The sequence below is a fragment of the Solanum verrucosum genome, unplaced genomic scaffold (assembly GCF_900185275.1).
Source record: "Solanum verrucosum unplaced genomic scaffold, falcon-dt-bn FXZP01000180.1, whole genome shotgun sequence".
Lineage (NCBI taxonomy): Eukaryota > Viridiplantae > Streptophyta > Magnoliopsida > Solanales > Solanaceae > Solanum > Solanum verrucosum.
In genome coordinates, this window is record NW_026020402.1 from 1101998 (window position 1) to 1126223 (window position 24226).

Genomic DNA, 24226 nt, shown 5'->3' on the forward strand with positions numbered 1-24226 from the left:
TGGCAATAGATACACTAGTTAAACAAAAAATGAATACACCAATAAATAATAGAATGAATACATTGTTGTTAAACACAAAAATGAATACGTTGGATACAACTATACTTGTATTCCCTAATCAACTTTTTATCTTAGATATAGTACTTATCTATCTAGATATAACTGTATTCGCAAATCAACATTTCAACTTGTGCTTATATAACAATACAAGTATCTATGTATATAAATATGGATACATTTCAACATTGTTGTTAAGCAAAATATGGATACATTAGACAAACGAGCAAAAAAGATACAATTTGTGGGTATCAAACTGTATAAGTATGGATATACATTAGACAAACGAACAAAAAGATACAGTTTATTGGTATTAATTAATTATTATTAAATTCAATATTGTTATAAGCTTTTAGTTATATTTATAAAGAATATTGATTGCTTTTAAAAAAATAATTTAGCAACAATTAAACACTATTATTCTTAATTAATTATCGCTATATCATCTTTTATGTTATTTTTTCAATTAATCCCTATCGATTTGTACCTGAAAGAATAATAATAATTTTTTAAAAATATATTCAGTACTTTTTATTACTTAAAAAATTATGGTTTGATATTTGAAATAAGAAAAATATTTTTTATTAATTTAAAAAATGCAGTGTACCAATTCAGGATACAATTCGACAGTTATAGCCCAATAATTTTTTATTGATATCAAATAACCAATCAACAAAGCAAACTTTTGATTTAAAGAGTATTTTAGAATACCTATATTATACTTCCTTCGTTCCATGTTATATGTCATCCCTTTCTAAAAAATAGTTGGACCATAATATATGTCATTTTATAAAATTTATGCATAAATTACCATATTTTACCCATTATACCCTTGATAGATTAATTAATTAATCTTGAAAATGTATTTATTTTGACTAACCTAAGAAATCTACAAGTAATTAATTTCATTGGGAGAGTACTTCATTCATTAATTAACTACTTTAATTTCTTTATTCCTTCAAATGGTACTGTAAAAATGAATTAAGTATAAAAATAAAAATAAAAATAATTAAAATACGATCCAAAACTTTAAACCAAACAACAAACCAATATTTGTATTTGAATCTTCTTCAATATGCGCCTCGGTGTTTGAATAAAAAAACAAATGATTATCGAACTAGAATTAAAATTCATTTGTCGTCTAATTTCATTATCAATAACATCAGATTCAGCAGGAAATTTAGATCAATTTGAAGTAATGGAATTTGAATATTTTATGATGTTGTCATGTTTGCTTTAAGAATTTATATATAAAAATATAAAAAAACGTTTTACACAAAATATATAGGAAAATTGAGGTGGGAATAACTTGATTTTTAAATTTTTTTGGATTAATTGGTGAAAAAAATTGGCTCCAAAAATAAACTCTCTAAAATTTAAATAGTAATCCAAATGCATTTATATTTTTGACATTCTAACATATTCATCATTTATTACAAAGTTGTCTTAAGCAAACATTAAATAAGGGCATAAGGGTAAAATTACTTCATTTCTTAATGCAAGTGCAAATGGAAAAAGTGACATATAATATGGGACGGAGGGAGTAATCATTGATTTTCTTCGGCTTACCAGTCCTGAACCCTTGACCCATTAATCAAGAGAAAACTCATCAACCAGTTAACCACTGTGACTAAGAAGACCGGTGACATCAAATAGCTATATTAAAAATTTATTTCAACGATCACTAGAACTCACATGCTAGATCTTGTCGGAATGAAAATCAAAATAATTGTAGTTTAAGAAATGAGAAAGAAGTGTAAACACAAATGGCGTTAAAGATTGTTAAAATTTTGTTCTCACGTTGCAGCGGCAATGGGTATGAAGGTATTGATAGAGAAGAAGATTTACATGTACATATTATGTATAAGTTATAACAAGATAATTTTTTAGATATATATTGTGAAGAATCGATGCCAATACGATTATTCTCATTTATGTATTATTATTTTTATAAGAATGTATGCTTATAGCACATACATTGAGTGAGTCATTTTTAGATACACATAGATATTATAAAAATATATGTATGCATTTAATTTAATGTAGATAATTTTGTGATCTAAATGTGGTTTATTTTCTTTACGATAACTATAGAAAATGGTATTGACGTATGCAATAAGTATATGTATACATTTAATTCAATGTAGGTAATTTTATGATATACATGTGATTCATGTATACATAAATATAATGAATTTTTTTAAGAGCAACTTTCACATATAGCAAACATCAAAATCATATTTGTATATTATAGCTATAGTTTGCATAATAGCGCTCCATAACAAATTTTATGTTTGCTATGGAGCTTTTGATTTGTATAATTCGCTAGATACATTTAATTTTATACAAATTGTTTAGTTTTGTATAAATTCATTTATACATTGTGATTTGTATAATAAAATCTGTATTTGTATAAATTTAAGTGTATAGGACGAAAATATATGTATTTGTATTTGTATATACACTTTTCTCTCACTGTATACAAATAGAAATACATTTTATACCGAAATGTATAAAATGACTAATTGTATATCAAAAAATGGTTAATTGTATACCGAATCAGATGTCTAATTGTGAGAATTTGATTCATGTATACACAAGTAACTCGGTATATAATTTGTTTGCATTTAGATTCTCACACACACTAAAAAAATATTTTATTTATTTCAATTTATTTATCATGTTTTGATTTGACACATGATTCTAAGAAAGTGAAGAATTTTGTGGTCTTAAAAGTTGGGCAGCCGTTGTACATGAAGCTGCCGGCTTGCAGCCACCCTCGCAGTGTGTCCTTCCTGCGAAAGAGTCGGCGCCGGCGCCGCCCAAAACTCAGCCAAGCCTCGTCACCTCTACCGCTCCTTTACCAAGCCCTCAGCAGTAATTAGTATTCAAATTGTCCTGTTAATTTATTTTTAATTAATGTCTTGTTGATTAATTAGATTCTTAGGAAATCTCCCAAAACAATTTAGCAACAATTAAACACTATTATTCTTAATTAATTATCGCTATATCATCTTTTATGTTCATTTTTCAATTAATCCCTATCGTTTTGTACCTGAAATAATAATTTTTTAAAATATATTTCAGTAATTTTATTACTTCAAAAATTATGCTTTGATATTTGAGATAAGATAAAAAATGTTTTTTATTAATTTAAAAAATGCATTGTACCAACTCAAGATTCAATTCGACAGTTGTAGCCCAATAATTTTTTATTGACATCAAATAACCAATGCACAAAGCAAACTTTTGGTTTAAATAGTATTTTAGAATACTTTTTTTCGGCATACCAGTCTTGAACTCTTGATAAAGTGATTAGGAGAAAACTCTTCAACCAGTTAACCACTATGACCAAGAAGACCGGTAACATCAAATAGCCATATTAAAATCAGTAGCCAATTTTTTTTTCTCTCTTCATTAAAATATGCTTCAACAATTTTGTATCACTTTTAAATATATCCCATATCTTTTACCCTTTTCTTCAATGTCTTTTTCTCCCTCTTCATTAAAAATTTATTTCAACGATCACTAGTACTCACATGCTAGGTCTTGTCGGAATGAAAATCAAAATAATTGTAGTTTAAGAAATTTTAAAGATTGTTAAAATTTTGTTCTCACGTTGGAGCGACGATGGGTATGAAGGTATTGATAGAGAAGAAGATTTACATGTTAATATCATGTATAAGTCATAACAAGGTAAACTTTTTATATATATATATATATATATTGTTAGTGAAAACTTACAAGATAACAAAAATACAGGATTACAATTGAAAATAAATATGAAGAAAATAAATCTCTTCAGGCTGAGGCGCGGATATCTCGCTCTCTTTAAGGAGATTCAAGCCCACTGCAGCAAATGTTTTCACCGGTCCAGCAGTAGTCCTCTTGACTTGTCCCCTCCAGGATACAACAACCTTCACAAAGTATAACTCAACAACTCTGGACAAGAGTTGAGTCCAAAGCTCCACAAAAGAAACCCCTCCCTTCAACTAATAAGAACTCTCTTTTTGACAAACCTTATGCACTCTATATTTTCTTGTGTATTGTGTGTACCAAATCAAATGAAGACCACCACTATTTATACTAGAAGAAGTCTTCCTATCAATGAATAAGAAGATAAATGGTGTAGTAAATAGTGAAGATAAATGGCCTTAGGAGTTACATAGGTTATAAAGAATAACGGAGGAATAAAGAATGAGATAATGAAGAAACAATATGGAGAAGTAATGGCCAAGATGCCATTACCGATGCTGCAAGAAATGGTCATAACATCAGCACTTACTCCGAATGGAGTAATGCTCCAAATAACTGCCCAACGGTTAAGACAAGAGAATTATCCACCAACGGACAACTTACAGCAAATGCAATACTTTGACTCCAAACATTTCAAGCAAATTAATATACAAAAATATTAATATTAAAATGTTGACCAACAATCCCCCACTCATTTTAATATTAGACAAGAGAATATATCAGCTGAAGGAAGACTACTATGCATAATGAAGGTGTGCTCTGCATTGAACCTTCACTTAGTGAAACAGTAACTTTTACTCCAGAGTCGTAGTGGTCTCAGACTTGAACTATGGCTGCTTAAGGGAAATAAAACATTAATGCTCACACATAATAATCAAGGTGTTGACATGAGCTTTAATGCCAGCACGTTATGGCCATGTGCTATCCCGGTTTCATGAGTGCTTTTGAGAATAAGCCCAATTCTCATAGGAAGCGACCTACTTCCACACATCACATAGGTGAAATCTGTCGAGAGTGCTCCTGTAAGCTTAACACTCCACCCATACGGGCTACAGATATTCATTAAGAGTTTTGTCAACTCAACCTTCATAAATCACTACAGGAAACAATGCACTCACATCATAGGGAGGAAATAAAAAGATAGTGCATTTTTCACAACAAGTTATCATATGATTAATTTTTCTCTTTGACCCTGGTTATATATATGGTTTAGGTATACATTGTTAATGAATTTAATATAGCACAGACAGAATATGTTGTGAGAATTTGATTCATGTATACACTAGTAACTCGGTATATATTTGTTTGCAATTAGATTCACACACAAAACATATACTTTATTCGTTTCAATTTGTTTGTCATATTTTGATTTAACACGAGATTCTATTCTAAAAAAGTCAAGAAGACTTTTAAAATTTGTGATCTTAAATTTTAAAAAATATCAAATATATTAAAATATCTTTTACGATCTTAAACATATCATATGAACTAAAAAAAAAGTAGGATAAACATTTAAATTTAAGAATACAAAAATATTCATCCCTCGAAACCAGGCGTTGAGAAAGAAATTACCTGACTTATCACTTTAATTTAAAAATAACAAAAATATTCATTCTTGAAAAAGGGATGCAACTTGTTTTTATTAGTTAGCGATTTAGTCCCAACTAATTAACTTCTTGTTGCTATAAAACATATTTGGAGAAAATTACATGGTTAAGTAAACATATAATAGTTAATTAGTTATTATAGCTATAGTTTTAGTTAATTACCATTTGCGATCAATATTTAGTGATAATTACGTGGATTGGGATTTTGAGTTTGTATAATTCTGATTTGTATAATATAATTTGTATAACTTTTGTATAATTAATTTTGTATAATATAATTTGTATAACTGTTTAAAGTTCAAATGTTTGTGTTTGTATAATTCGTTATTTCGTGTTTTATACAGAAATAGCTCAATTTTACAAACGTACCCGCAAATTATACAAAGTCACCCACAAATTATACAAACATGCGAATAATACAAACGAGACAACTTAAACTGTAGCTAAAATCCGTAAATATGCAAATTATAAGCATGGAGCATAATTAAATTTATTATAATGGCTATTTACAAAAAAATTTACCTTTTTTTTTTTTTTTAGCTATTTGGCTTCCAGTATTTTATGAGTATTATTATACTTATATGTCAATTCCTCCCCACCTGTGGCTCATGTTGAAATGCAAGCCCAAAACTCAAAATGGCAATAACTGGGCTCAGGTAGACAAGGCTTTGGATGGATTGAGGCATTTGTACAAATGGCAAATACGTGATGTATCAGTCACTATACGCGATATATCAAAATGTTGAGTGATGTATCTGAAACTAAAATGTAATGTATCGGAATATTTTTGGAATGTATTCAAATTCCACCAAATTTAAGGATTTTTTGTAATTTGAAAAAGAGTAGGGATAGAATGTAATTAGCTTTAATTATCACTATAGGATTTGTGTAAGATTTCCATATATTAAATCTAATATATTTTTAACGAAATTTTTAATTTTGCCGTTGTCATCAAAATAATATATTTTTTGGAGGTGGGGCCAGTCAGACAGACAAATTTTGATTAATCTGAATTGGACTACATGCATGAAATAGGAGCCAAGGGAAAAGAACACAAATAGCCAACTTGCTAATAAATGGATTGTGCAGGTGTTTCTATGTTCCTCTCTATGGACTTGTTCATGTGAAACCCATACCACTTGTTATTTCTTGCCTTCTCCAAAACTCGTGATATCTTCTATATATATAGACCAATGTATTTTTAGAAAATTATATTACTAATAATGCAATTTATTATAATTTGTAATTATAAAAGGTTATTTCTGTGCCGATAGCATTGTATAAAATGTTTTACACTTAACTAGTTTTATCAATTTTTATTTTCTACAAATTATCATATACTAGACTTTTATATATATATATATATATATATATGTGTGTGTGTGTGTGTGAATAATTGGTTAACTTTAAATAGATAGGTGCAAACTTAGAATATTATTAGTGTACAAGCACAAAATTTAACCCCATACTTACTTAATAATAAATATTACTTGTACAAATAGAGGATCGGAGCTTCATTTATTTTAAGGATGATTTTTTCCATATATACAGCTACCTAGCTAATTTAATTGTTTTTAGCTAACTTTTTGTCAGGCTAAAGTGTAAACAGTCGAAATTCTTATGTTAGAGATCTACGTCTCGACAAAAACAGCTCCATATTAATCAAATCTTTTCGTGTCCCAAAAATATTTCAACATTTTGTTTTCTCATCAATTCAATTTCTGTTCACGTTTGCTTTAATTAATGAATAGATTTATTTATTTGTATGATTTAGATATTTCGTATTTTTTTAAATAATGATTTAATTGATGAGATTTGATATGAGATCGATGATCTCAATAAAATTAATATTTCAATATTTCTTCTTAGAACGTATCGATCATTTGAAATCATAAGTGGGATCAAATATGTTACCACCAGAAGCTATGCTTGAATAGCAAATGGATTCTTGTAATTGATAAAAATACAATGTTTTAAGCTCTTATGTTTTTGTTTTCCATAATGTAGTTTTTCGAGTACAAAGGTAGATTTTATTTTCGGGCACATACATAGAGTACTTACTCAAACATAATTAAACAATATGGAAATTAAAGAACCAAAAAAACTATGTTAGTGTGTGTATATATTATTGTTCATTCTATACTAGTATAATACTAATGTACAATTCAATTGTGGTTTAAAATGCAGGTTTCTTTTCTTATGTACGTAATCTTAATTGTGATTAAATTTCACATTTCAAATTCTTTATTAACATGAAACAATTATAATTGCTAATTAGAAAATTGACATCAAAGTAAGATAAATGAGTTATAGTGCTATTTGAACTAATAATCTTGCTCCCTGTGAAGTAAACCCAATCATTTTACTTGCAAGTGATCAAGTTTAATTTCTAATGTTTGTAAATTGTAACTTAGTAATATCTCCTCGGAAAAAAAGGCTCTACCCACTTGCATAGTTGATGATTTTTTAAAAAAATAAATGTTAAAAACATAATTAAATGAATAAAAATATTTTTTTAATAATTAAAACTTCGAATAAAACAATCACATTCTTGACTAGCTGGCTATGGGCAACACATAACACATTTGTCTGTTTGACACTTTTTGTCCTACATAACAACATCGTATCTTTTTCTACTTAAGAATATCATTTTCAGAGGTTAAATATACCAACAACCAACTTTCAGTTAAAAAAATAAATTATATTATTAATGTAATTTAACCGTAATAATAGATTATCACTCTATGTTTAGTTTACATATTAAATTAGATATGGAAAGTTATATGGTATAGACAAATGTAAATTGAAATGGAGTAATAGAATTAATTGAACATTTTGTGAAGAATATTGATAATGTGGATTCATTACAATATGTATGATAAGCACTTCTCGTCATCGATCACATGGACGGAGTGCCCCTCTACAAAATGTGTGTATTATATATGATACAAAAATTTAGAAACCCAACATTGATCTAACTAAATGTAGAGATAAAAAAAAAAAAGAATCATTTAGGAACTTTCACATGTCTAGACTATCGTTCTCTTTGACGTTCATTGAACGATAGTCGAAAAACCCACTTGGAAAATGACTTCTTCTTATTAGAATGCTGCTGATTTTGAATATCATCCTTGTTATCCCTTGAATCAACAAAAGCCTTCAAACGTTGTATAGCGATATTTAGCGTATCTTCGGACATGTTAGCAAAACATGCACGAAACCAACCCGGTTCTGTACAGTGGCATGACGATCCAGGTGAAATATTTAGGCCTACTTCGTACACTATTTTCTTCCATAATTCCATTTCTCCATCAAATGTGTTTGAATTTAGAAGATGTCTCATATCCACCCAACAAAACAATCCAGCATTGCTCTCAAGACATCTGATTCCAATTTGTTTAAGACCACCAACTAGCATTTCATGACGTTTCTTAAGCCTCTTTTGATTTTCAGACACGTAATTTTTCGTGAATTTTTTGTCTGATAGCAAAGCGGAAAGAAGGTATTGAGTTTGAGATGAAATTAATCCAAAACTAGACATTTTTGTGGCTGCAGAGACGACCATAACGTCGTTGGAATAAATGGCACCAACTCGAAATCCTGGAAGACCCAAATCTTTAGAAAGACTATAGACAATGTGAACTCTATCCCATACTTCAGTGTACATGTAGTTATTTTCGATTAATACTTCCATGACACTAACAAATTTAGGCGAGTTAAAAACAGTGCCAGAATATATCTCGTCACTGATGAGATGGATTTGTTTTGTAGATACGAAGGTTAGAAGAAGTTGGAGTTCTTTTTTGGTTAATGTTGTGCCTAATGGGTTCGAAGGGTTAGTGACTAAAACCCCTTTCACTCTAAGGTTCCGCCTTTCGGCTTCTTTGTAAGCTTCTTCAAGAGCTGATTCTGTGATTCTAAAACCGTTTGAACTTGTGCATTGTATTGGAACAATCTCAGCTCCAGTTCTCCATTTTAGGTCTCTATCAAATCTGCATTATTACACAATATCATAATTAGTAAGGAACATAGTTCGTCTGTTATAACAAGTAAAAATACATGACTAATGTCAGTACTGTATATAAATTAAACTAAACGTACCCAGGGTAGTATGGAGTAGGAAGGAGAAAAGCATCGCCAGGATCAGCAAGGCAAAATATGAGTGTCTCATTTGCAGAAGTAGCACCAGCTGTAAGTACAAGCTTGTTTGAATCAAAACTCACTTTGTTCCCTCTGATTTCAGACATGAATTGAACCAATGCCTGCACAAAAATATACATTACAATGCATGTGAGATTGTGAAGTTAATGATAAATATATGATGAGTCAGTTATGTTAGTCAGTGTATATAAGTTAAATTCTATTGTAATGACGGACTTACATCTTTGAAAGCGGGAAGACCATGGTAATCTTGAAATAAGGCAAGCTCTCTAAATATTGAGTCGCCATTTCTCTTAAATGCAGCTGCATCTGGATTTTGAGTAAGCCATGACTCTAATAAATCGAAAGAGAGCTGATTCTCTGCAAGACCCATCTGAATGATTCCTTTAGGATTACGAGTTTCATCGTATGGGTTTTTCTCATACTCTTCCCATCCTAGGAAGTAGGAAGAATCTTGTCCATGTGAGTTACACATGGCTTTCTTCGATAGGAGCTTCATTTTTTCTGAGTAAGCACTTGAATTTTATGTTTATTTTGAGAGGCAGAAATAAGAAGAAAGAAAATATTGAATGGAGATTGTTGCTATGTCTCTGGCATATATCATGGTGAGGTATATATATATGTTTAAGAGATTAGCAATGAAGAACCAAACATATCACCATATGTTTTCAAACTTTGACTATACAATTTTTGTTTTTTTCTACTTTTTTGTCCCCAAAATAAAACAATTAATTTTAGTGTGTTTGGGATGTATACACTAATTTGACGCGCTTTTTTAGTCGTATATTATAATTGAATGTTTTATTTGTCATAGGGACATTTAGGGATCAATTTTGTACTGGCTTGTCTAAGGGTGTAACAAAAGGGTGGGACTAATGTCAAATCCATCAACATTTTTGGTAAAAAAACACTTCGAAAAACATAACAAGTGATGCCTTGGACTCTTGGTGAATGGTGATGCTACTGCCTACTGTCAATGTTGATGCTATTAGTCTACTACTATAATACTGCGCTGAATTAGTACCAATATTTTCTATTTGAGAGAAGTATTGGCTATACACTTGCCACAAATTATTAGTGTTATTCTCGACTATTTACAGTCTTAAAAATACATTTTTATCTGACCAACTAAATTTAGATATACTTATGATCTACCATATGACATATTAAGTGGTCTCAAACTCGAGAATAAGACTCTTAATAAAAAGTCGAGAGAATGTTGAAAACATCTTAAACTTGGTGAGAATTTTGAGGTATATTTCACTCATATAACAAAATCGAGGGTATATTTAAGTTCAGTTGATTAAATTTATGATTGAATATATTAAGAGTGGGCCCTAGACATGTAACAACTTAAACTAAAATGAAGTAATCACGCTTCTAATGAAGGCATATATTAACACATATATAATTTATCTAAACAAATAAAAGTGAGTCGATCATCTCTAATAATTTAATTTAAATTATTAAATGGGCATTTTTTTAGTTTCTCGCTAGATGTGTGGACATTTTTTGTGGTCCTATCTAATTCAGATTCGAGTTGTGTAAAATTTATTTTAAAAAAAATTGTTTCTTACCAAAAAAGAAAATACATTCAAAGACTTGAAAAATATACCTTTAATTTAAGATTAAAGAAATTCTATTCATGCCACAATAATCCTTGATAATCTTTTTATAATTAGATAAGTGATCACAATATATAGGACTACGTATAAAAATATGTTATCCAACTCATAGGAAAAATAATTTTTTTTAATCCAAGTTCTAATAATTCTTTTTTATCTATTTCACGAAGCAAGCCATATCAATATGATAGTGTAATGAAAGTAAAAGGCCCACTCTCTATTAAAAATAGATGTTTGAAATTAGAAAGGTAGATCATATAGGGAACTTGAAATCTTATCATAGGTTTGGAATGAACAAAATATGTAACTTATGTTTGATTAGCTTAATACATTACATGTCGATTAGGGAAGTGAAGAAGAGACATAGAAATAATTCCATTAAAAAGTTAAAATCAGTCACAATGCTTTTGTTTGCCATTGTCCCATCTCCTCACTATGTGTTGTCCACTCAAATCTATTCTTGTCCCTCTGGGCTAAAAAATAGCTAAAAATAAGAACCCAAAATCTTTTTAAATATCTCATTTCTAATTTAATCTAATTTTTTCCACATGGTAGTTTCTTTTTCTTTTTAATTATTTAAAGTGGAGAACCTATAAAATAATGAGTTCAAAGTCAACATCCGGTTACTAATATAATTTGGGATTTTGCATTAGAGGAATTTTTTTTAAAACCTTAAAAAAACACGATGCATAAGTTTAATTTAGTTTGGACATAAGAAGCATTCACATTGCTTAATGCACTTAATTTGACCCAAGTTACATTTAGACACAATCGGGATAAGTGTGTCTTGTATTAACAAAGATAATGTATCGGGACGTTGAGTGATGTTTTTGAATTCCTTAAATTTTAAGGTATTTTTTTAATTTGAAAAAGAGCAGGGATATGATGTAATTAACTTTTAACACTATGAGATTTTACTCTCTTTTTTTATCAAAACCAAACTCAAATCAAATACTATAAATTTTTCAATCTAAATTGATTTTTATCCAAATTGTGAACACTCTTATTTACGAGTAAACAAAAAAGTGAAAACGATACCACAATTGGCCTAGGTATAGAGCCCCACAATTGCTAAATATAGGAATCATGAGTTTTGGAGAAGGCAAGAAATAACAAGTGGTATGGGTTTCATATGAAGAAATCCATAGAGAGAGGAACAGAGAAACACCTGCACAATCAATTTGTAAACAAGTTGGGTATTTGTGTTTTCCCCTCCTACTTCATACTAGGAGCAACTCGGTATGCTCTATTTACACAATGTTTAGTCCAATTCAGAATAATCAAATTTTGTCAAATATCTATGTCTGACCCCACTTTCCTTACCTTCAATAGAAAAATGTTTTTGTCTCTCATGTCATTTCATGAGGCGCCTAAGGAAAAGAAACCATTGTTTCATCTATAGCCATGTACTAGTCCTAGCTAGAATATATGTAATACTACTAGTCTCTGTTGAAGTTTATAGTAAAATAATGGGCACAAGTGCTACCCATTCCCATTGTTTCATCTATAGCCAAGTGCTACCAGATATAGCAAAATGTTGATGGGTGTCACATTAGTGTCACCCTTTTGTTAAACCCTTAGACAAGTCAGTGCAAAATTGATCCCTAAATGTCTCTACATCACAAGAAATAAAAACATTCAATTATAATATACGACGCAAAAGCGCGTCAAATTAGTGTATACTTCCCAAAACACACTAAATATAATTGTTTTTTTGGGGACAAAAAAGTAGGAAAAAACAAAAATAGCATAGTCAAAGTTTGAAAACATATACAAATATGTTTGTTTCTTCATTGCTAAACTCCTATACAATATATATACCTCACCAGGATATGCCAGAGACATAGCAACAATCTCCATTCAATATTTTCATTCTTCTTATTTCTGTCTCTCAAAACAAACATAAAATTCAAGTGCTTACTCAGAAAAAATGAAGCTCCTATCGAAGAAAGCCATGTGTAACTCACATGGACAAGATTCTTCCTACTTCCTAGGATGGGAAGAATATGAGAAAAACCCATACGATGAAATTCGTAATCCTAAAGGAATCATTCAGATGGGTCTTGCAGAGAATCAGCTCTCTTTCGATTTATTAGAGTCATGGCTTACTCAAAATCCAGATGCAGCTGCATTTAAAAGAAATGGTGATTCAATATTTAGAGAGCTTGCCTTATTTCAAGATTACCATGGTCTTCCCGCTTTCAAAGATGTAAGTCCGTCATTACAATAGAATTTAACTTATATACACGGACTAATGTAACTGACTCATCATATATTTATCATTAACTTCACAATCTCACATGCATTGTAATGTATATTTTTGTGCAGGCATTGGTTCAATTCATGTCTGAAATCAGAGGGAACAAAGTGAGTTTTGATTCAAACAAGCTTGTACTTACAGCTGGTGCTACTTCTGCAAATGAGACACTCATATTTTGCCTTGCTGATCCTGGCGATGCTTTTCTCCTTCCTACTCCATACTACCCTGGGTACGTTTAGTTTAATTTATATACAGTACTGACATTAGTCATGTATTTTTACTTGTTATAACAGACGAACTATGTTCTTTACTAATTATAATATTGTGTAATAATGCAGATTTGATAGAGACCTAAAATGGAGAACCGGAGCTGAGATTGTTCCAATACAATGCACAAGTTCAAACGGTTTTAGAATCACAGAATCAGCTCTTGAAGAAGCTTACAAAGAAGCCGAAAGGCGGAACCTTAGAGTGAAAGGGGTTTTAGTCACTAACCCTTCGAACCCATTAGGCACAACATTAACCAAAAAAGAACTCCAACTTCTTCTAACCTTCGTATCTACAAAACAAATCCATCTCATCAGTGACGAGATATATTCTGGCACTGTTTTTAACTCGCCTAAATTTGTTAGTGTCATGGAAGTATTAATCGAAAATAACTACATGTACACTGAAGTATGGGATCGAGTTCACATTGTCTATAGTCTTTCTAAAGATTTGGGTCTTCCAGGATTTCGAGTTGGTGCCATTTATTCCAACGACGATATGGTCGTCTCAGCAGCCACAAAAATGTCTAGTTTTGGATTAATTTCATCTCAAACTCAATACCTTCTTTCCGCTTTGCTATCAGACAAAAAATTCACGAAAAATTACGTGTCTGAAAATCAAAAGAGGCTTAAGAAACGTCATGAAATGCTAGTTCGTGGTCTTAAACAAATTGGAATAAGGTGTCTTGAGAGCAATGCTGGATTGTTTTGTTGGGTGGATATGAGACATCTTCTAAGTTCAAACACATTTGATGGAGAAATGGAATTATGGAAGAAAATAGTGTACGAAGTAGGCCTAAATATTTCACCTGGATCGTCATGCCACTGTACAGAACCGGGTTGGTTTCGTGCATGTTTTGCTAACATGTCCGAAGATACGCTAAATATCGCCATACAACGTTTGAAGGCTTTTGTTGATTCAAGGGATAACAAGGATGATATTCAAAATCAGCAGCATTCTAATAAGAAGAAGTCATTTTCCAAGTGGGTTTTTCGACTATCGTTCAATGAACGTCAAAGAGAACGATAGTTTAGTCATGTGAAAGTTCCTAAATTCTTTTGTCTTTTTTTAAATCTCAATAGTTAATTAGATGTTGAGATTTCTAAATTTGTGTACCATAATACATACTTTTAAATTGTTTTAATTGTAGAGGAGCACTCCGTCCATGTGATAGGACGAGAAGTGCAATTACATCATACATATGGTAATAAATCCACATTATCAGTTCTACGCAAAATGTTCAATTAATTCTAATACTCGTTTCAATTTCTCATGTTAATAAAGTATAAGAACTTTTATCTAATCAGGTTATCATATTACTCCTCTTTTTTTTTTAATGACACGGAAAACCTACCCTCGCTATCTTTGGGTACGCATAGGGTTAATCCTTCGCTCCTATGCAACCACATAGAAGAGGTAACCTGCACTAGGCAAGTGCGGTGCAACGAGCTCGACCAAGGGAAACCTTTGCTTTCGAGGGCGGGGGGAAGGGGTTCCAAAACTTGAGACCTCCAACATGAAAGTCCCACGTCCAAACCACTAGGCCACCCAAGGGATACGACTCTTCATTTTCTCAAGGGTATATTTGGATGAGTTCCTGTAATATTAAAGATTTAACGGTTTAGATTAAATTGATTTAACAAACCTCTTAAATTTCGCAAATATGCCTTATTTATTGAGGAATAATTGCAAATGGAAATAATAGATAACACAAATTGAATCACACTAGAGTATCTTATTCCAAGGTGTTGATGTTAGATTTCAGCCTTAGGTATTAAAGTTTCAAACTCATACATGTAAGATGTTTATTTATTTATTGATAATTGTGGTGTCTGAATCAGCTTGCACACACCTTGATTAATTCCACGAAATATCTACCACATCTCACCAGCAACAGATATCAGGTAACTCTTTGCACCAAGTTAGGCGAGATGGGAAGAAGTTAGATGTTTATGAAGACTGAAAAGTTGCATATATATAGACGTAAAAAAGATGCAAGTCATGTTGACAATGTGAATTGCTCAAAATGATGAAGAGCGTGTCTTTCCATGTTTTCCTTTCCTTTTTGTGGGAGGTGAACTATTGATGTTATGAAAACCTGCTAAAAATCATAAGTAATGAGTTGTAAGATGTTTGATGGTTCAGAAATAAGGAGACTCTTAACATGTATTTAAATTTCCTTTTTGGTTTAAGCCTATTTGTACACCTTTGATACTTCAATAAGGCGAGCAGTTTAATAATACTTTTTCGGAATTATGCTTTCAGATTCTTAACACAAACAAATTGTACTTCCAAAATTATGAGCTCAGACATCAAAGTGATGCACAAATCTTTATGTATGCTTCGTATTAAAAATATTGACTCCAATTGAACGCGATAAAAGTAGGCTGCATCGATCTCTGAAAGGAAGTGCTCCAAAAACCACATCTTTAAACAGAGAATGAATCTAGAGTCTTCCAGCTTCATAAGGAGACTGCAAGTATTTTAAAAGCATATTGAAGTTGAAAACCAAAAGGCAGACCTTTATAACAAACTGATAAATACATAAATGTGATGTACAATACAGAAACATTACCATTGATGTCTATCTCAGAGCTACAAACGACGTACAAATTGTACTATCTAAGATATAAAGTCAGAGCCACAATATACATTTTTACAGAGTAGGGAGTCTGACTAGATTTCAACGAACACGTACTTGAAGTTCCTTTTGGTATAATATGCCTACAATAAGGTTTAGTCGTCATTCTTTTTTTTTTGTAGAGTTTGGGGTGAGGGGGAGAGTGGAACTTACATTTCGTGCTTCGAGAAAGGAACTGCAAAAATGTTGATGCTATTCATGGAACAAAACTTCAACAAATTTTCTGCTTAATCTGACTCGTCTTCACGGGAGGAGCTCTGTGATATGCTGGTATTGTTGTTGGGAAGAACATTTGCCGGATCCCTTCTGCCTTTATGATAGGAAATATGATGCCTGATGCAGACTGAACAAAAAAAAAGAGCATGCATGCCAAAATGGTCAAGACTTTTTAACAAGGTGAACGAGTATTCAGGAATTTCAACTGGAAAGTAGCTCAATATATAAGACACATGCTCAAAGAGTCAACGAAGACAGTTTGAATACTGCATTAAGGTACATACCGAGATTAATCTAGCTCCGATCCACAACTTCTTTGGAGAAGGAAAAGGTACAAGTAAACGACCAACTCCATAAACGGCCACTGCAAAGAAATGGAGTACCAAGCTCATTGGATTAGGATTAAGACCAGAGAGTAGAGCTACAGGTCCAGTTGAACAAGTTCCTCCAAGGCTCAAATAGTCAAAACATGCATCTCGCATCTCCCTCCTCGCTTGATCAGGAGAAGCACAGAACACCTTATACAGAGCTCCAGCCAAAGTATTTATGGTGGAAGCCACTGGCTGAAAACACCGACCAATACAAGAATAAGTAACCCGCTAATAAAGTCAGAAAAAGTCCCTTCCTTCCAGAATTCCAGTTCTATTAGTTTGTATTCGTTTAGAGGGAATAGCTCTAAAATAGTGATGCAGTTTTAGACAATAACCCAATTTCAAATAACATATGATTTTTCTGTAGAGATAAAAGACATCATATGCCACGTTAAATTGCTAGAAAGAAGGTTCTCCCTATACTTGATCAAGAAGCTGAAATAAAATATTTTTCTAAATAAGCCACAACACATATTACAAATCAGTCAACTGATGATAGAGTAAACCAGACAACAGTTTTAGCTTTACCTTGCGCAAAGTATAAAAGGACTCCAGATATTTACACAACTCATCTGCATCATTCAGGTCTTGCAATGGCATAAGAAGATTCCTTAACACTGCAATGTCAGAAAGCGCAACAGTCATTCCCCCGCCAGTTAAAGGATGGCGCATGTTGAAAGAATCGCCTAGCAACAGAGCTCCAGGTGTAGGATAGGGAGCAGCTGGCATGCTCCTGTTTGGCATAGTTTTAATATGCCCCTTATCAATTGCAGATAGAAATGCATCACGTAGCTCAGGTGGTACCTGAAAAAATGTAAAGATACAATCACGGTAGCACGTTGGGAGGAACCAAATAGCTATCTTCAGAAACAGGCAATTGTATGTGAGGTAGAAAAAACAAGGAGAGACTTAATATACTGGCTGTGTATATGACTATATTCTAAAGTTTAAAAAAAATAGTACCATGCAGGGAAACTGTACGTACCTGGGGAGCCACCATAGTTTTCAAATAATTTGCCATATCACCATTAGCAAGAGAAGGAAGCTTTTGACCAGGTACATCGACCAAGCAGCGAATTTCCGTGCTACTGATAGGATAAAATAAGATGGGAGAAGGATCTGCCAGAATAACATGCCCATGGTTTGGGTATGGAAGTCGATCATTCTCCAATTCCAATACCAGACCAACAAAGCAAGAGGGAACATCAACCTGCAAATTTCAATACTCACACTTACAATGATTTTCAAGATTTAAATTTGCCAAACTCAGCGCAGGTAACATATATCACCAGCCATATGAAGGTTTTACTTGACCTGATGTGTGCATATGACACTACAGACACAAATCAACTGACATGTTTAGTGGTATTAACTTCACCTTAGGGTCGCAAAGCGAGCGTCGCAAGTTTGAGAAGCACCCATCACAAACTACTGTAAGAGGAGCATGTGCTTTAAGTTCTTGACCAGCCTTCGTTTTGTACTGAACACCCTTAATGGATCCATTTTCTTCAATCAGGGATGTTACGGTGCCTTGTTCCAATCGTACACTGTACATAATTTAATAAAAGCAGTCAGTTGATTATTTGCAACTATGATAAGCAAAAGGATAATTACAATTACAAGACTGCATCAATTACTAAAAGCATGAAATGTGTCTAGAACAGTTCTTTTTATTAATAAGGAAAGATTAATATGATGTGTCAAGAACAGTTCTAATAAATATACTACATGGGAAAGCTTACTTGGGAAGAGTAGCTGCTTTTTCTCTCATCTTTTGTATGAAACGCCCATTGTGGAAGCTTCTCCCAGCCACATCCGAATGGAAATTTTTCAAGGGATAGGAAACGTTTGTGCTCTTTCCATCCTTGAAAAGAGCATATCCAACCACCCGCTGGGCATCAATATCCTCAACACAATCTGCATCACAATGGCAAAGGTCAAGAGCACAGAAATTATGCAAACCTAGAATAGTACATCGAAAAGTGAATTATATATCCTAATCAAGTTAAAACCTATGTTGCTCGGACTCTTCAAAAATGTCAATGGGTGTGTCGCATTCTCCAAAAGTAGTGTAGTTTTGGAGAATCCAACACGGGTGCGGCATCGAAAGTGAAGAGTCCGCACAACTTAGGTTAAAACTACAACTTATTTTATATACTATAGTAAAATACTCCCACCGTTCACTTTTGATTGTCCACTTTGGACTTTGCACGCTCTTTTAGAAACAATGATTAATATGAGTATGTTTTACCACAATACCCATATTAATTGATGTATAGTCTTAGGTCTTAGAAAATGTTTTGAGAATAAGTAATACATGTTGAGGTAAAACATGAAAAAAAATATGTACTTTTATTGATATGCTAAAAGTAACAAGTAAAAGTGAAAATGTATTTTTAGTATAGTGGACAAGTAAAAGTGAACGGAGGGAGTATATCTTGTGCCTACCAGCTCTATCACAAAATGATCAATTATAAGCTCTTATGTTTGTTTGATTTTGGTTTTTTTTTTTCTTTTTTAGACAAACCTTCAATGCCCAACTCAATCAATTTAAGATAACCCCAGGCTGTAGCAATTCGCCAACAATCCGGTCTGGCTCTGTCAAATCCCTTTCAATGACGTGAACATTTCGTCCTTCCTGCAGCAGTGGCAAAAAATAAATGTTTAGATGCTAAAGGAGGATCAGGACAATTGGTAAAAGCCACTAGACAAATATTTTCTTGTTTCCTGCTCGTGGACACAAGTTTTAGGAATCAAATGCCAAATTTTCCATGACAGCTAGACTCCTAGTTTCTTACTACAAGGCAAGCCATTAAAGATCACAACTAACCATCAAGATAAGAATATTGACAGCACCTGTATGTTGGATTAAACAAAATACTCTACTCCCTCTTCCCGAAATGTTTGGCCTATGTCCCTTTCCAAGTTTCAAACTAAGTGAAATTGAGACCACATCATTAAATCGTCTTCTTTTACCATTTTAATACAAGAAGAATTGCAACTTATAATAATTCTAAAAAAAAAAGAACTGCAACTTATAATACTTTCCCTATGGTTTCCGGTCATCTCAATTTTCATTAGAGGAAAAATGAATTTATCTACTCCAATTCATCTCTAGAAGTTAGTCCAATTAACTCTTGATAAGCAAAAGTGCCCAGTAAAGGAACTAGTATCTATACATGCAAGTAATTCATATTCAAAAGACCTCCTGGAGGGGAGCTAAAAGTTAGATTTTTTCATGAATTTTGCATGTCCAACAATAACAACATATCCGGTGAAATCCCACAAGTGGGGTCTGGCGAGGGTAGGGTGTATGTAGACCTTATCATTACCTCATATAGAGAAATTGTTTCCGAAAGACAATCGGCTCAAGTGCAGCAATTTCAGGTATAAAGAAAAAGAAAACAGTGACGAAAACATAATACTAATAAGAGGAATTTTCCATATCCAAAAACAATTTTTTCATCATCCCTCTTTCCATTCCAATATTATGACCTTGCCAATAAGAGAATTTTCATTTCTTTCAAAGGAACTTTTAGAAATATGAAAAGCGTAAAGTAGAAAGCACTTGGGAATAGACCTTGGCAAGGGTATGAGCAAGGGCAGCACCAGCAACCCCAGCTCCAACAATTATAACATCCACATCGGTCCCTTTCTCCGATTTGCTAGAAATTACGTTGTGGGTGTCACATTTTTGGGTAGATTTAGGATCCTTTTTCTTATAATTGGGGGTTCTTGGTCGCAAAATATAAAGAAGAAGGAACCCCAATAGAGAAACAATAAAACTGGGAACAATATATTTATCCATCATGAAATTCACCATTTTCTCGCTCTGAATAAGATCAAATTGTGTATTTCGCAAAGATTTGGTCAAAGAAACCAAAGGTAACTTCAATTTTTTCTTTGTATTTGAATCAGAGGCCTGAGAAAATGGTGATTTGGATGGTGGAGGAGGGGTTGCAGATAGAGGAAATTTGTGTTTGGAGAAGACGAGGGAGAAAGTTTGGTAGAAATTGTTTGTATTTATAAGAAGCATCGAAATCCGAAATTGGGGATCCAATTGGACCGTTTGATTTTGGGTGAAAATTGCGAGGATAACAAAACAACACAAGAGACAATATTGAAATCTGGCAGAACCTCAAGAGTTCCTAGGGGCCAAGTGCAAGAATATTTATTTTTAAAAATGGATTATTTTTTATTTTAATTTATTATTTATTATTTTAAAATTTTTATTATTCTAATGTTTTCCAAACATATATATATTATTTTACATTATTTATATTTCATTTCGACGTTCTCAATATTAACCTTTACTTCATATGATTCCATGCAATTTTTTGTATTATTCATTTGATTTAGTTTTATCTTTTTCATAAGTATAATTTTGTTATTGTTTCATTTTTTAAATTAAAATAGAATTCAATGTTGAATAAGGTTATGGGCATAAGCTTTCCTTTTCTTTTAGGTCAAACACATATGCAGACCTTTAAACTTGTCCCTAAATTTCATTTTGACACTCCAACTCAATCTTGTTCTATTTTAACCCTTTAACTCCATTTTTTATGTTCTATTTTGGCACTTCTAAGTGATATGGCAGAGAGTGTGCATCACACATTCTCTAAGAGAGTGAAAGACAGAAAAAAAGTATTCTTAAAAAAATTATAAAAGATTACCCTTCAACTCTATTTCTTTTATGTACCATTTAACACAAAATACTAATTTTATGATTTCTTTATTTCTATATATGTTATTCAACTACAATTTTGCATTTTTAAAATCGACGATCATCTGTTAATTATTGTAAAAAATTAAAACTGACGGATTATCATTATTTTTTTTATAAAAAAAGTAACAATTTCTTTTTAAGAGTTTTCCTATATTTTTGCGTGAAAAATAACCGACGAAAGTGCGTCGATTTTCTTTCTTAAAAAAATCAATGACAACCCAACGAAGTCTATCGAGTTTCAACATTTTTTTGTAGTGTTATTAATTAGCAATGAACATGAGTTTTTTTTTACTCGTATTTAGTAGAATGAAAAATTAGAAAGCTGATATTTGAGTTAGTCCAAGTAGACTAGATATGAAAAAAATATATGTGATGTTATTTCAATTAACTAATTGTTTTTTAAAAAAAATCAACATACTTTCACCGATTATTTTTTCACACAATAATGTACAGAAACTCTAAAAAAAATATTATTTTTTTAAAAAATGATGTTCATCCATTATTTTTTAATACAATAATGGCATGTGAAGTACACACATCCCACTATACATTTGGTGAACAAACATATCATCGTAATTACTACGTTGTGTGAAGTGTAATTATTAGGTCATTTATAAAGGTCCTTATTTATCTAATATAACTTTTTAATTTTAGATAATAAATTTTAATTTAAAAAATTCAATATAATCTTATAATTACACTTGTGCAACCAAACAGTACACTTGCAATTACACTATACATTTAGCAAACAGACATATCATCGTAATTACTATACACTATACATTTGACAAACAAATATATCATCGTAATTACTAGGTTATGTGAAGTGTAATTACTAGGCTGATAATAATTATACTAACTCTAATTACCTGGACTTTTCAATGTCAATAACACTTATAATTATTTTTTTAATGCATTGCAAGTAGTGATGACAAATAAACGGAACTATCGAATTTGGGGGTGTTGAAATAAAATAATCCCTTCTTTCCTAAATGAATCAACTATCTGAAAAAATCCTCTCTTTTAGCATTCCGTCGTATTTCTTTTCTGAAACATCAGATATTAACATCTACACTTTTTTGATGATTCATCACAAAAAAAATGTTATAAATTCTTTTTTTTATAATTTTTTTTTTAAAATATCACAATAAGTTCGTATCATATTGACAAATCATGAAAACATAACTTTGAACAAGCCTAAATTTTAAAATTAATGATGATAAATTAGTTTTTTAATCCTCATATTTGCAATATTAATGCTCTTTTGATTCTTCCTTAAATTTTTATCTATTTTTTAACATTGATTTTATTCACAATTTATGTATCAGATGTTTAATCATCTTTTTATATATTTAGTAGAAATAATAACTCCATGTGAGAGAAGGTGAGAAGAAGAATACCTTGTTTTGTTTGGTAAAAATATTATTACACCTAAAATTTCACATGTAATAGTACACATTTTTCTTTTCTTGCAATTGTCATATGTCAAGATATTCTTAGTTTAACTAAAATAATATTTCTATTGAACAGTTAAAATGTTTTGTCACCTTATCTTTATGAAATTATTATTTCTACTAAATATATTTAAAAAATGATTGAACATTTCATATTTAAAATTGTGGACAAAATCAATGTTAACATAGGCAAAAATTTAGAGAGGACTAAAAGTGCATCAGTATTTCCAATATGAGAAACGATTAGTGCTCCATATAAAAATATAATACAAAATGACTTTAAATCTTAACTGAAAGATAAAAGGCTATTTTAGACTTTTTCTCGATCAAAGTTGGTCAAGTTCGGCAAGTTACGTACAGCATCATAAAAGTAAAATACTCTATTAGATCAAATACACCCTGCAAAAAAAATTTAGACAATGTGTTATTTACCTTAGAATGATAAGTTGAAAACAAAAAGAATCAAAAAAAAGATCGAGAAAGGGAAATAACAGAGTATGACAAATAAATAACTATAAATATAAGAAATGCTAAAAACTAAATGAGTTTTTTTGTAGCACAAGTCACAAGAAATGAGCATGATTGATTTTTATTCTAATAAATATGTACGAATAATGATTTACTCTATGCATATTCAGGACTAATTGCAGCCTATTAATCAATATATACTCCGCTTACAAGTGAATTGTTGAGTTTTGATATACTCCTTAAGAAAAATATTTAAAGACTATTTTTTACTATTATAGTTTTAATTATTTTTAAACTATTCTACTAGAAAATATAAAACATTTAAGGACTTTATTAAATGAAGAGAATATTAAAAAAATTCTCAATATTTTCCTTAAACTTTGAATAATTAACTTTTTTGAACTATAATCTCAACATTTCACTTAATATATAGACCAAAGAGAGTACTCTTTTGCTGTGGAAAAGAAAAAGAAAAACATCGCATGCTTTTTTTAGTTATCTTAGCTAAATTTACAGCATAGTAATAAGGTTTGAAAATCACTTTGAAAAAAAATAAAAATTCCCCTAGGTCCTAGTTAATAACTAGGACTCAAACTCGAGGCCTCTGATTAAGAATA

General features: G+C 31.3%; 4 protein-coding genes across 5 annotated transcripts in view; 1 reads left to right on the forward strand and 3 right to left on the reverse strand.

The window, feature by feature from the left end:
* The window catches only part of LOC125840252 (malate dehydrogenase, glyoxysomal-like), a 320744-nt gene that overhangs the window by 122888 nt on the left and 173630 nt on the right, over window positions 1-24226 (reverse strand). The gene's annotated exons all lie outside the window — the stretch shown is intronic.
* LOC125840240 (1-aminocyclopropane-1-carboxylate synthase 3-like) lies at window positions 8455-10080 on the reverse strand. The gene is made up of 3 exons (XM_049519214.1): window positions 9802-10080; window positions 9522-9682; window positions 8455-9412 (listed from the first exon to the last, which is right to left on the reverse strand). Exons 1-3 carry the CDS (start codon window positions 10078-10080, stop codon window positions 8455-8457), a joined length of 1398 nt encoding a protein of 465 aa, XP_049375171.1.
* Window positions 13048-14912, forward strand: LOC125840239 (1-aminocyclopropane-1-carboxylate synthase 3-like). Its single transcript, XM_049519212.1, has 3 exons — window positions 13048-13415; window positions 13535-13695; window positions 13805-14912. The coding sequence occupies exons 1-3, from the start codon at window positions 13137-13139 to the stop codon at window positions 14760-14762; spliced, it is 1398 nt and encodes a 465-aa protein (XP_049375169.1). The 5' UTR covers window positions 13048-13136; the 3' UTR covers window positions 14763-14912.
* LOC125840233 (squalene epoxidase 3-like) lies at window positions 16214-21060 on the reverse strand. The gene is given in 9 exon segments (XM_049519207.1): window positions 16214-16717; window positions 16875-17153; window positions 17490-17765; window positions 17947-18171; window positions 18340-18508; window positions 18704-18878; window positions 19489-19524; window positions 19527-19599; window positions 20542-21060. Coding segments are annotated over 9 exon segments (1821 nt in total). The 5' UTR covers window positions 20998-21060; the 3' UTR covers window positions 16214-16585.

Bases quoted from the DNA above. Each gene is read 5' to 3' on its own strand.
- LOC125840239 (XM_049519212.1), top strand. From the start codon at position 13,137: ATGAAGCTCCTATCGAAGAAAGCCATGTGTAACTCACATGGACAAGAT. The intron at 13,416-13,534 runs GTAAGTCCGTCA...ATTTTTGTGCAG, and splicing joins GTCTTCCCGCTTTCAAAGAT to GCATTGGTTCAATTCATGTC. The intron at 13,696-13,804 runs GTACGTTTAGTT...GTAATAATGCAG, and splicing joins CCTACTCCATACTACCCTGG to ATTTGATAGAGACCTAAAAT.
- LOC125840240 (XM_049519214.1), bottom strand. From the start codon at position 10,080: ATGAAGCTCCTATCGAAGAAAGCCATGTGTAACTCACATGGACAAGAT. The intron at 9,683-9,801 runs GTAAGTCCGTCA...ATTTTTGTGCAG, and splicing joins GTCTTCCCGCTTTCAAAGAT to GCATTGGTTCAATTCATGTC. The intron at 9,413-9,521 runs GTACGTTTAGTT...GTAATAATGCAG, and splicing joins CCTACTCCATACTACCCTGG to ATTTGATAGAGACCTAAAAT.